At 39.7% G+C, this 13,314-nt stretch overlaps 1 protein-coding gene across 1 annotated transcript; it reads right to left on the reverse strand.

Moving 5' to 3' along the window:
* Positions 1 to 528: 528 nt before the first annotated feature.
* Positions 529 to 8,849, reverse strand: myadmb (myeloid associated differentiation marker b). Its single transcript, XM_087811033.1, has 2 exons — positions 8,664 to 8,849; positions 529 to 3,000 (listed from the first exon to the last, which is right to left on the reverse strand). Exon 2 carries the CDS (start codon positions 2,965 to 2,967, stop codon positions 2,086 to 2,088), a length of 882 nt encoding a protein of 293 aa, XP_087667159.1. The 5' UTR covers positions 2,968 to 3,000; positions 8,664 to 8,849; the 3' UTR covers positions 529 to 2,085.
* Positions 8,850 to 13,314: the final 4,465 nt, after the last annotated feature.

Consider the following 13,314-nt stretch of genomic DNA (forward strand, 5'->3'; position numbering starts at 1 on the left):
ATAGAAATTCCTGTCCTGTTTTAACATTACTCGCAATAAACTTATCTGTTTCTGATTTTAAATGAGTATTTAAATAGTATAGTAAGTATAATATATTTAAAAATAAATCCTTGTTGATAAACAATGAATATAGTATTGAACATTGAATAAACTGTTTAATAAAATATATAAATAATAAAAATTAGCAATGCCAAAATACTGTGAAAGATCTTAATATAAATTTAGAAAAATACTAAATAAATGGTGAAATAAACTAAGAATGTAGTCAAAATTATTTAATTTAAAAACCTTTTTTTTAATGATTGAAATGATTAAAAAAAAACATTTAAATAAATATTAGTTTGAAATGTATTATATTTTCTAATGATAAAAACTATTACTACATATGTGTTACTGTTTTAATCATTCTTACGAAGCACTTCAAACTAAAATAAATATTATTTAACATTGTATTAAAACCTGATTAAATTGTGTAGTAAAGCCAAAGGAAGTTGTGACGACGGATGCAACAACAAACTCAGACACTCATCTGTCGCCCGTGTGGTTTTATTCAAATACTGGGTTACATGCTCCTACAACACTGACATGGGGACAAACTGTGGAGTACAAAAAAAGCGTATTTTATTCAATTTCTTTTGGTCTCTACAGCAGTCCAGAACCAGACACAGATGTCAGCAGACGGTTCGGGGAGCGACAGTATTAATACCAGGTGCTCAAATATATTCTTTCCATTGGATTGTAGCTTGCAAATATACACACACAAACACACATATATATTTCTTTTATCAAGGAAAGAAGCCGTATATTGTCCACTACTTCAAGTATTTAAACATGGGAGCTGTTTGGAGCGACAAACAAAACTGGTTAGCTGCAACAATTCGGGCGACAGTTTGTTCGTTTTAAAGTAAACGACAAAAACTATTTACTCTTTTAAAGCTTGAAGCTGATTTAGTATACGTCGAAGCTGCTTGGCAGGATATACTCTTGAGAGTGATGGTTTCTGAACTTTTGATCTACCAGCGTGTTCCAGCTCATGTGTGTCGCGTTTTCACGCGCAAGGAATATTGTCGTACTCGATCTGGTGGGTTTGTTCTGGTTGAAATAAATGTGGCACATTCTTAACTGTAATAAATAGTAAGCCGTATTTGTAATTATCTTTGTCTGCCCTAAATCATTTATTTTGTAATCTTTTTAAATTGACATAAAATACTTTTGTATCTTTGAGAACAAGGATATATTTGACCACAGGCTAACGTGGCTAATGACCGCTAAAGTGGCTAACACTGCAGTTTTGACTCTTCATCTTCTATAACTTTTTTCCTCGTAGAATCATATTTATTCTCTTCATCTTGTTCCCATTGTCTGCGGCAATGCAGTAAAGCGTAACATTTTTTCCTTTTTCTTTCGACGGAATAAACAGTTTTAGCTTCGTAAGCTAACGTCATGCTAACTCGCTGCGAAAATAGACACAAAATACCGTGATTTCTTTGTCACCATATTGTCATAAATGTAAAAATACACAGATGTCGGCAGTTGAAGCTGTGTTTATGTTTATATTTGTGTTATTCTAGGCAACAATAATATTCCCTGATGAAGCTAAGCTAAGTCTTACATGCTAATGCAAAGCCCCAATAATTTCATAAATTACTTTTTTATCTCACCTCAACAGTAGCTCTGAATACAATGATGTAGGAAGTAAAATAGTTAACTCACTTCTTACAATAATATCAAGATTTTTCTTTAAGAAAATGTTGGGTTTTTAATGTTTTAAATGAAGCTTAAAAAATACTAGATACAAAAATACGGTAAAATGTACTATAATGTATGTGTCTCTGGCCTTTTTTTTCAACTTTTATGTTGACGTTACTGCCTTTTAAAATTTAAACTAATTCTGCTTAAAACTGCTTCTTAGTGCAAACAAAGGTATGAAAAACTAGCTTGTGAAACTATTTGGCATATAGACCTACATGTGCTGTGAACGTGTCCAAGACCGTTACATAAAAAGACTTCTGAATTCCACCGGTCGAAGAAGAATGCGCCATATTTAGATCCTCGTGGATCAAACCCCTCGTCTGTCGTCTCCTCTCAGGCGCTGACGAACACCAGGCGGGCCGAGTAGATCAGGTCGGCCAGGTAGAGGATGAAGTTGACGGCGGTGAGTATGGCGATGGCCACCAGCTTGTCCCACACGCACAGCCCCACGTAGCTGCTGCAGGCGTAGGGCCTGTTTTTGTTGCCGCCGTGTTTGGGGTCAAAGTTGAAAATGGGCCAGATGATGGTCGCCGACAGGTAGAGGAGGACGGCCAGGAGGGCGTAGGAGGACAGGAAGCGGGCGAAGGGGAACGGCAGGCAGCCGGTGCACTCGCCCACGCAGAGTATGATCACGACGGCGGACAGGATGAAGCAGATGCAATAGACCGCCATGCAGTATCTGAGCGCGTCGTGGCGATCGTACAGGTTGTTGTCGCTGATGAACACGAAGATGACGCAGGCGATGAAGGTCTCGCAGACCTTGAGGATGCCGGGGGCCGTGGCCATGTAGCCGGCGACCTCGCCCGGGCGCGCCTTGGTGATGCTGACCTCGCTGATGTAGACGATGGTGGCCAGGCAGGAGAAGACCGTGGCCACGATGCGGAAGTCGCGGACTTCGCTGGGTCCCAGCGAGCCCTTGAGGTAGTAGAGCGGGAAGATGATGGAGGCCGACAGGCACAGCAGAGCCGCGTAGCAGGCGAAGGTGATCGGGAAGTTCTTCCAGGAGACGGGCGCTCGGGTCTGAAGGCCGAACACCTCCACCAGGAGGACCAGGAGAGTTCCCGCGAAGCTGAAGGCCCAACAGAAGATGCACCAGTCGCCCACGCCGTGGTCCATTCTGGCACCGTGGGCGGCGACGGAGAAGGCGATGCAGGTGAAGACCAGCGCTGCCAGGCGGGTCCACAGGAGTGGCTTGGTGTGGAGGACGATCGGCATGTTGAGATTTTTAGTCTTGAGCTTTAAGAAAAACTGCAACGAGAAAACACAAATCTGGTCAAACACACTTCAATTCTAACATCCTTTTATCAATAATCGGCAATTATCACCACATGGTTGGCCAGGATGGATGACTCACAGCAGCTCATGAGAACCGAAAACTCCCTTTTTGACTCAGAGAAGAATTTTCTGTTTTCAAGAAGTTTGTTTTGCATAAACAGAACGTTGTTGAAATGTCTTCTGATAAGACGCGTCTCAAGACTCCCACCAGGTTCCTGGCAGTGGTTCTGTGTGTGGAAGGTTGAAATGTGACGGCTCTGTGTCCGATCACACTAATAAGTGACACTTGTTGGCATTTATTTTTCTAGAAAACGTTTAACACTTGACCACATGAGGGCACCGGGCAGCAGATCTCCAACCACGAACAGGCTCTGAGGCGCACAATGCTTGTATTGTATTTCAGAAAAACAAGTGAAAGCATGAAAACACAATTTCAGACCATGAAGAATGACTCCACTGTGAGCACGGTGCTTTAACATCAGGCCTGGCAATCTGGAGAACAGGCTGTCCTATTAGAATTCCTGCTTTCTCAACACTATTCCTGCAACTATATAGGCAGCCCCTGCGTCCCAACATCCCATGGTCTGTGAACGCGTCTGAAACTGGCTCTAGAAACACTAGTGTGATTCACGGCCGATACTCTCTTGGGTCTGAGCTGATTCCTAAAAGCTGACGACAGAATAATAAGTTGCTTACAGTGGTAGTCGTTCTCCTTTTGTGCCTACAGAGGTGTTGTCCATCTCTGCCTGAACTTTAAACTGGCTTGTTTTGAAAGTATTGCCCTTGTATTGCATTTGATCAGCCACTACAAATGATGAAGGGTTGTTACAAACCAAGGTTCTTCAATGAGGTACTCTTCAGCTGGGGTGCCTAACCATAGCCCTAACCCATACTGACTCCTTTAAGATACATCTTAAGACGTTTTTATTTGTTCAGGCTTTTCCTTGATTTTCTGGAACTCCTGTGTTGTTCTCAGTATTATCTTGATCTTTAAAGTATATACTTTTTTGAGTATTGTTTTGATTGTTTAAGCGCTTTGTGTCTAGAAAAGCGCTATATAAATAAATATTACTTACTTACTTACTTACCTAACCCTAACCCTAACCCTTACCCTAACCCTAACCCTAACCCTAACCCTAACCCTAACCCTAACCCTAACCCTGACCCTGACCCTAACCCATAGCCCTAACCCTAACCCTAACCCTAACCCTAACCCTAACCCTAACCCTAACACAGATCGAAAACAGATCTACAGTCTGGAACCAAACCCTAGCCAGACAAAATATGTCCAAACATCAGCTTTAAATGCTGCTGGAGTCGATTGTATCCTCTCGTCCTCAGTTGTCACTAGAATCTTAGATATGGGGAACATAATGACTGCTGCCATCTAGAGGCCGGAATTCGAATTGCATCACAAAAATTAACAAACATTGTAAATATTTGCTTGTTAATTGTAAATTAAAAAGGATTCAGTTTCACACTTTATTCATTGGAATATAAACCATAAAAGACATATGATTAAAACAAAAGTGGATTTGTGTATAGATAACCTTCACTCAGTTTCACTGTTAGATTCTTACAGACTCTCATGTTAGCAAAACACTGCACTTTTCAAAAAACAAAGTTCAACTTTCGTTGACATTTCTCAATGCGAAGATTGCGATCTGCTGAATACAAAGCAGGTCAATTGAACACGTAGAACTTTAAACTGCTGCTCTTTCACGATACCATCCATCTGTTATATCACAAAAAGCTTCCTTGCAAATACTAGTATACACTCCCCTTCTTAAAGTACACAAAGTCTTTGGACTTTAAGTAACCTCTCGGTCCGTCAAACCGCCATTAGAACCAAAATAAACATTTGCTTTTTATTTGTCATAAAATGTCACTCTCTTAATTAGAAGAGTTTATGGACTTGGCACGAAACTTCTTAAAGTCCATCAGACTCTTCTCCTCGAGCAGTCGTAGAAGTTTCCACTAACAATTATTAACCCCGCCCCGTCCCAAAGCCCCTGATGACGTCATCCCCTCCATTAGCAACCCAGTGGTCCATTTCCAGCTCTACGGTTGTTGAAAGATTCGTCTGCACAGGTGGTCACGAAGCCTCAAACTGCTGCCGCTCTCTTCGATGCAACGATAAATTCTGCTTCTCTGATTTGATCAGACGTGGCTCATCATGGCCGCCCGCCCGCTCGATGACCTCTTCCTCCTCTCCGCTGGATTTATATTGGCGAACTGAGACGATCAGATGATGAAACCGACGGCTAACAACGTCTGGAATCACATTTTCAACAAGACCTCATGTCTCCAGCTGTCACACTCATGAAGATTAGTGTTCGGGTCGGTTCAGGCTGGAACACACACAGTGGCGGCTTTAAACCGATAGTGCTTTAAGACAAGGATTGACTAGCTTCATTTAATTCCAATTTAATATAGAGTCAAACAAGAAAAATCAATTATTTCACTATGGTCTTCCCGATAGACATAAAACCTGCTTAGAAAACAATTATTTATGTTAATATAAAGCCCAGGACCAAAGATGAAAGTTGAGATCCATAGCCCTAACTATAGCCATAAACCTAACCCTAAACCTAAACCTAACCATAGCCCTAACCCATACTGACTCCTTTAAGATACATCTTAAGAAGTTTTTATTTGTTCAGGCTTTTCCTTGATTTTCTGGAACTCCTGTGTTGTTCTCAGTATTATCTTGATCTTTAAAGTATATACTTTTTTGAGTATTGTTTTGATTGTTTAAGCGCTTTGTGACCCTGGTCTAGAAAAGCGCTATATAAATAAATATTACTTACTTACTTACTTACCTAACCCTAACCCTAACCCTTACCCTAACCCTAACCCTAACCCTAACCCTAACCCTAACCCTGACCCTGACCCTAACCCATAGCCCTAAACCTAACCCTAACCCTAACCCTAACCCTAACCCTAACTCTAACTCTAACCCTAACACTAACCTTAACCCTTACCCTAACCCTAACCCTACCCCTAAACCTAACCCTACCATTGCCTGGTTCTTAAAGAAGATATTTGCACAGATCGAAAACAGATCTACAGTCTGGAACCAAACCCTAGCCAAAGACCTTCTCCACCTTAAATTTACAAATTTAAATGGGACAGTTAAATACGCCTCCTCTTTTTTAAGACCCTTTGCAAAATTGCCTTGTGATATAATTCGGTAACATCTCCCCACTGGTGCCAACTTACGTGTAGAGGTTTTCCCAGTATAGTCTGTCCACCCCTGGGCTGTGTCTTCACCGTGACGTACTGATCCAACACTACAGTTTAACTTCTGTTCTTCAAAGTAGCGTTCAACTGGAAAACATGTGCGAAACATCTCAAGTGATTGTACTTCTGAGATTTCACTCAAACTGTCCGTCTCCGCCAACTATTTTGAGAGCAAGACTTCTGTTCCTCGAACTGGAGGTACGAGATGGAGAATTTTTTACGATGCAGAAACGCTGTCAAGTTCCCGGGCCTCCACTCGCGGCCTCTTGTGACGGCACCACCGCCCACTTGGCTCAACAAGCGCCACACTCTTGTTCCTAGTTTACACAGCGAGACGGTTACGGCCCGGGAGAGCGGGCCATGTTTACATTAGTCCCATTAAACACAAGTTTAGACAGTTGCGGCTGCTTGGGTAAAAAATCCGGACGGGTTTGAGGTATGAGGTACGAAGGAAGGGGCCAAAAAAAGAGATGCGGAATTCTTTTTAGGATGTTCCCTGAAGACCAGGGGTAGATGACATGTTCAAATGTTGATTCTTTATCTTATTAAGGGTGTAAAAGAAGAGAAGCGTGTATTCTCTTTATAGATGACGTTTAGTTCATTTTTAGCTTTGGACTTTACCATCGCAACCCAAATAAGGTGTTGCTTGGGTCTTCACGACGCACCTACTTCCTAACTCTTGAGTCCCACTCTTGGGGCCTTTTTTGGAAGCCATTTGAGTTTAGATTCCTTAAGGCCCAAGAGTGAAGAAGAATCTGTGTATCTTGAAGGGTTGTAGTCATAACTGGATTTGTACCTTCGTCTTTAAGAATACCCCTGTGCCACCTGTGACCCACCTGGGACACTCCCTCTTATGCCCCACGTCCATGCTTCGTAATCAAAGACAGGATTTTATGTACGAAAGCAGAGCCCTACGTGTTTGAAAGGTGTTCTCACACATGTGTACCATGTGTTTGGACTCGAGGTGTTTAATGTAGGTTTTGCCTCAATCGGACTAAGACATATGGAAGCAGCACTCCACTCCTACCTTTCCTAGGATAGACAACTAGAGACAGTAGTGGGCTTCCATCTCCTTTAGAATCTAAATCTGATCTCTGGTCATTGTAGTCGAGGGTTTCTGGCCGGAGCTGTTAAATGTCAGAGGGATTTTTGGGAGGGGTGGGGCAGGGGATCGCCCATAAATCAGCGTCCGCTGGGGGAGGGATGTTAACACTTGGGGAGGAACTCTGGGGAAGCCCTAAGCCTTTAGCCACAGAAGGACACAGTTTTTTAAACAGAGTGATGGAGTGGAATAGCAGGAGAGTGACTCACCGTGGGGCCCCTTCTCTTTCACCGACCAGCCCCCCCACCTCTCGTCGTACCCTTCCTCCCTCCATTCTCGTAAGATTTTCCAAGGCGCTGATGACTTCCAGATGTGTTCTAGTCTGGCGGCTTCTGAACAACTGGGAACTTTGTCATATTTGCCAAATTTCTTTCCTCCCTCTTCATAGTTTCTCCCTCGCTTTTCCATGATTGTCCCTCCCTCCCTCCCTCCCCCACCGGGGTACTCCCACACCAGCCTTAAAGTCAGACTAGCAATTACCCGTCATGTAAACCGCTCAAAATAAACGTAAAGGCTCACGATGGAAAAATCAATCCGGCTATTACTGTGTGCTCAGGTGGAGCATTAGAGGCCGAACAGAGGGAGGGAAAAAAAGTGTAATTGGAGAAAGAAGTGTGGAAAACACGACAGGATAACACTTCCTCAGATGGAATGTTGCGGGATGTGAGTCCGTCACGGCGGTCGTAAACAAACGCCCCAGAGTTCAGGTCGTGTTTGTCACCGTACGACATCTCTGACTTCATTTCGGTTTAATTCACTTTAGAGAAAGACGTTCAAGGGAGGCTCATGCAGAACCTCCACATGTGGAGATCGTAAAATGAATCAAACTTGACAGTAAACAGGACGGCGGAGAGGAGAAGCTGAGGGCGACGGACGTGTGTTCTGCTCGTGCTCATTCATTGACAGCATAGGTGGGTGTGCCGCCCGGCCACACCCTGCCTCCTCAGACTGATGCACGGACAGCACAACATGAACCTAGACATTATAATTTGACATCAAACTTGAGCTCAAGTCAGGCTGCTACGTATTTCTTAAAAAAATAAAAAATATATTTATGATGTAAAGTAAAGCGGAAGCTTGAAAAAGTAGATAATCAACTTCTAAATTGACTTTTCGTGTTGATTTATACACATTTTCATTTAAACCTCTCAAGAAAAAAAAGCTTATTTAACAAACATTCATCTGAAGCAACAGTTTGTATCTTTAAAAACAACATTCTTGAGAGAGAAGCAACAAGTTTCTGCTCGCACAGTAAAAAGAAAAACAACTCATAAAACACCCGTGACTTTACCTGCAGTTGTGTTGTCTTCAGCTGCTCCGACACATCCAGAGGTTGTGAGTGCGACTCCCCGACTGCAGCTGCCTGACTTGACTGAGTAGCTGCTCGAAAAAAAAAAAAAGAAGAAGAAAAAAAAAAGGGGGCTGTTCCCGGCCCAGCAAACCAAATTAGGCGTCAGATGTCTTCAGCATTTCACACATCTGTCCCAAAACCCTTGCATGCATCACCCTCGTAGCTTGACAACCACAATACAATGATAATAATCAGGACTAAAAGTTTATTTTCATAAAACCGAACTAAAAATTACAAATTGAAACCATCTTGGGTTCATCTTAATTAGACTCTGAAGATTATAAAATACATTAAAAGCAGCTCATACCTCTGCCAAGGAGCTCACTTAGCTTGAACAGTACAATATAAAATGACGTTTTTTTAAACTACCATTATTCACAAATTCATTGACTGATTGTACTTTAGGAAGTGTATTCTATTAACCACCATTGTGTTATGTTTTTTGTTTTTTTTGATAATTATTAATGGACGTTTTCAAGATAATCTTTGATTGAACCATCAAAATGTGATCATCTATTCTTTGTATATAACCTTTTTCTTCCTCTTTTTTTTAATGGAGTGTGCCTTATTTTCTGATTAAACTTAGCTCAATTATTATTATTATATTTATTCAGAACCTTCTGAGGATGAGGACAAAAATATGACCATCCTTGGCAGTGGTTAATATACAGCATTGGGATAGTTTTTTAATATTTATTACACACAGCTATCTGATGTGAATTTTTAAATAGTAAAAACAGAAATGATGAAATAATGATGAATAAGAAGAAATAAATAAAGTTATTAATTGTTAATTGATTATGAGTATATATATTAATAATAAATTAATAATTGACAATTACAAAAACTGGAGGATTTTTTTCAGAGCGTGACAATCATCCTCCTTCTTATATTCAATAGATGTGAAAAACAGACTTTTATTCAGAGTCTAATTCAGAAACAAATTGAAGGATCTCCGATATGAACTGGATACGGTCCCAGACTTAGAGGAGCTGATCCTCATCCCATCATCTCCGACCTTCATCAGCCCCACAGATGAGTTAAAACTATAAAATCTTGATTGTTTATAGAATTGTTCAACTGTGGAAATCCCCTCCAGGTGTGAAAACTTAAAAGTGACGTCACCCCTGCTATGACTTCCACTTCCCTCCATCGTTCGATCATCCCCTGTTTCCTGACTCGCCCCTCTCTCTCCGATAGTGTTTTATAGTCACCCAGCAACCAAGTACCTGTTTCCCCTGACGACCGCTCTTGTTTGGTGCCGGACGGTCGTAATGTTTCCTGATCATGTGAGGAGACGGAGCAATAGTCTGACTCCAACATTCTCTCGTAGATTGAGTTAGCAGCCGTAAACGATGCTAATCTGATTCTGTTGTTGTTGGGTTCAGAATGTCAACTCACTTTTACCAACAATGCTCTTCTATTCACAGCGTGGTGGACCAGTTGATATGTTTTCCCATGAAGGGATGGTTAGGAATCATGGATGAGTTGATATTAAATAGATTGAGTTATTGTGAAATTTGTAGATGAAAGGCTGGTGGATGAGAAACAAGAAAAATGCACTTTTAAACTGAATGAATCCAAAATAATTAGAACAGCACCATCCTAAAATGGATAATGCAAAACACATAAAATAAATATACTCTTTTATTTTATGTTTATTATGTAAGAAAAAATGTGGTTGCCCTATTCTAGTAAGAAAAAGTGCATATTTTTTCTCTTTTTTTTAATGTCATTATTCGTTTGTTCTGCCTATATATATACAGTACATATTCAAAATGTAATTTTAAATGTAACAAAAGTACCTCAAGAGTGCCAAAAGATCCTTTATTTTCAGAGAATGAGAGATGTTCGACTCTAATTCAAGGATTTCTACATAGAAATACAAAAAAAATGGATCAGGCAGAGGGCAGAAATCCAAGGGGTCATGATGTCCACGGGGGAGCAAAAGCTTGCGTTATTTGCTGATGATTCACTGTTGACCATAACACAACCTACTCAGACACTCCCCAAAGTGATGGAGATGTTAAAAGAATACGGTCTGTTATCTGGCTACAAAATGAATATTGATAAAACCCAAGTTCTAACACTGAACTATGACCCACCATCAAACATCAGGACTATGTATAACTGGAAATGGGATGCAAAACTCATCAAATATTTAGGGGTGTCACTATCTAGAGACTTGCTGAGACTGTATGACATAAATTATGGACCTTTCAGTGAAATAATTAAGTTGGATTTACAAAGATGGGCAACTATACCATATTTAAATCTTCACTCAAGGATAGACTCCATCAGAATGAATATTCTGCCACGAATATTATATCTTTTTCAATGTCTCCCGGTCAAAATTCCACCAAAACAATTTATAGAATGGGACAGGTTAATTTCAAGATTTGTTAGGGAAGGGAAAAAACTCAGGGTCAGATATAAAACACTGCAATTAAGTAAAGAGAAGGGAGGTATGGGCCTGCCCTGCCTTCAAGATTATTACCATGCAGCACAGTTGAGGCCCTTAATCTGTCTCTGTTCGAGATCTTACACTGCAGGCTGGAAGAACTTGGAAGGTTCTAGCGTGAATGGTGTTCCATTGATTGCTCTCATGGCAGACAAGAAGCTGCAGGATGAACTGAAGGTTGAAGATGATACTTTTACAAGCATTTTTCTAAAATCTTGGCAGGAATTGGTTAAATCATGCCACCTAGAGGATTCCCCGAGGATCTTGAGGTGCTTTTGACTCCGATTTTGTGCCCAATAAAAGGGACGGCAGATTTAAGACTTGGATCTTAAAAGGTACAGATACTTACAAGTCAGAAATTATTTTAATCAAAATTTGAAAAAGGATTATTAGTGATTTTTATTTCATTATTGGAGGCAAATAATAGCAATAAAATAGTATCTAAATTGTACAAAGCAATTCGACAATCTAAACAAGAGAACACAGGATATATAAAGCAGCGATGGGAAAAGGATGGAGATATATATCAATCAGTAATGAGAGCTGGGAAAAAATTTGTCATCTACAATGGTTTTCAACAAGATCAAATTCATGGCGGGAGTTCTGTTGGAAGAATATTATTAGATTTTTTATCACACCCGTTCAAAAAAAACACATGGGCACGGATGAAGCATGTTGGAGACTTTGCGGGTATAATGGAGCAAATCACTGGCATGTCTTTTGGAACTGCAGGGTAATCGAAACTTTTTGGACAGAGATCCACAGTCATATTAACAACATTTTTGGTGTGAATCTTCCCTGTAAAGGTGAAAACATGTACCTCGGTGACTTACCAACCGAAAACTGGAACAATGGAGACAAGAAATTGCTTTTCATATTGTTGGCAGCGAGTAAAAAATGTATCACGAGGAAGTGGTTACAAGTTGAACCACCGACGACAGAGGACTGGATGGACATCATTTACGACATTTATAAGATGGAGAAGCTATCCTTTGCACTCCAAACAGAAATGGACAAGTTCTACAGGATGTGGACCAAATGGACAGAATATGTAAAACCAATAAGAAGCGATTTCATTTGAGGAGATGTCATTTTATTTTCCATTTTGTCTGTTTGAATGCATTTATTGATTTTCTTTTTCTAACTCTTGATAAATATATGTATTTTGTAAAGTATCAAGGTTGATGGGTATGCTCCCTGGGGAGTGGGTTTTTATTTAATTTTATTTTATTATTATTATTATTATTATTATTATTATTATTATTATTATTATTATTATTATTATTATTATTATTATTATTATTTTATTACTATTACTTTGTATTTCATCTTTCTTTTTAATCTGTACTTTATTCTTGTATGTACCACTTTGTTCTGAAAAAATGAAAATAAAAAATTTCAAAAAAAGAAATACAAAAAAAAATCCGAATGCTTGATTAAAAGGGTAGATGGATAATCATGTTTGAAGTTGGAATAAATAGAGAAGGTATTGGGGTTTTCTTTATTTAAACAGAAAGAAAATCCTGTTAAAGTCAAAGTTTAAGTAAGTAATTTGTATTTATAGAGTGCTTTTCCAGAACCAGGGTCACAAAGCGCTTAAAAAATCAAAACAAAATTCAATAAAGTATATATTTTAAAGGTCAAGATAATACTGAGAACAACACAGGAGTTCCAGAAAATCAAGGAATACCCTTAACTAATAAAAGTGTCTTAAGATGTTTCTTGAAGGAGTCAGTAGATCCATCAGTTGCTTCAATAAAAAAGAATATATCAATACATTTCAAAACTTTATTGGAAATTTAGGAAGTGAGACACAAACGTTATCCATAAGAGGGGCCAATGCACAACAAAAACTATTGAAAAAATGTTTTAAAACTGAAACTGTATTTGTTATTCTTAAAAAAACGTTTTTATTTAATTATTATTGATTTTTTATTATTGACGATTCACTTTTATTAACGCATTTTCTTCGAGGAATAATAAAGAAACACAACTACTTTTCATTTCTTTTTACATGCAGTATCGAGACTAATCGCTCCTTTCGTCACTAGATGGCGCCACGTCGGCTCTTGACGCCGAGTGACGTCATGATCGCGCGACATTTTTTTTTCAGGACGTCGGTGGCTGTCA

The sequence above is a fragment of the Callionymus lyra genome, chromosome 16 (assembly GCF_982586985.1).
Source record: "Callionymus lyra chromosome 16, fCalLyr1.hap1.1, whole genome shotgun sequence".
Taxonomy (NCBI): Eukaryota; Metazoa; Chordata; class Actinopteri; order Syngnathiformes; family Callionymidae; genus Callionymus; species Callionymus lyra.

Bases quoted from the DNA above. Each gene is read 5' to 3' on its own strand.
- myadmb (XM_087811033.1), bottom strand. From the start codon at position 2,967: ATGCCGATCGTCCTCCACACCAAGCCACTCCTGTGGACCCGCCTGGCA.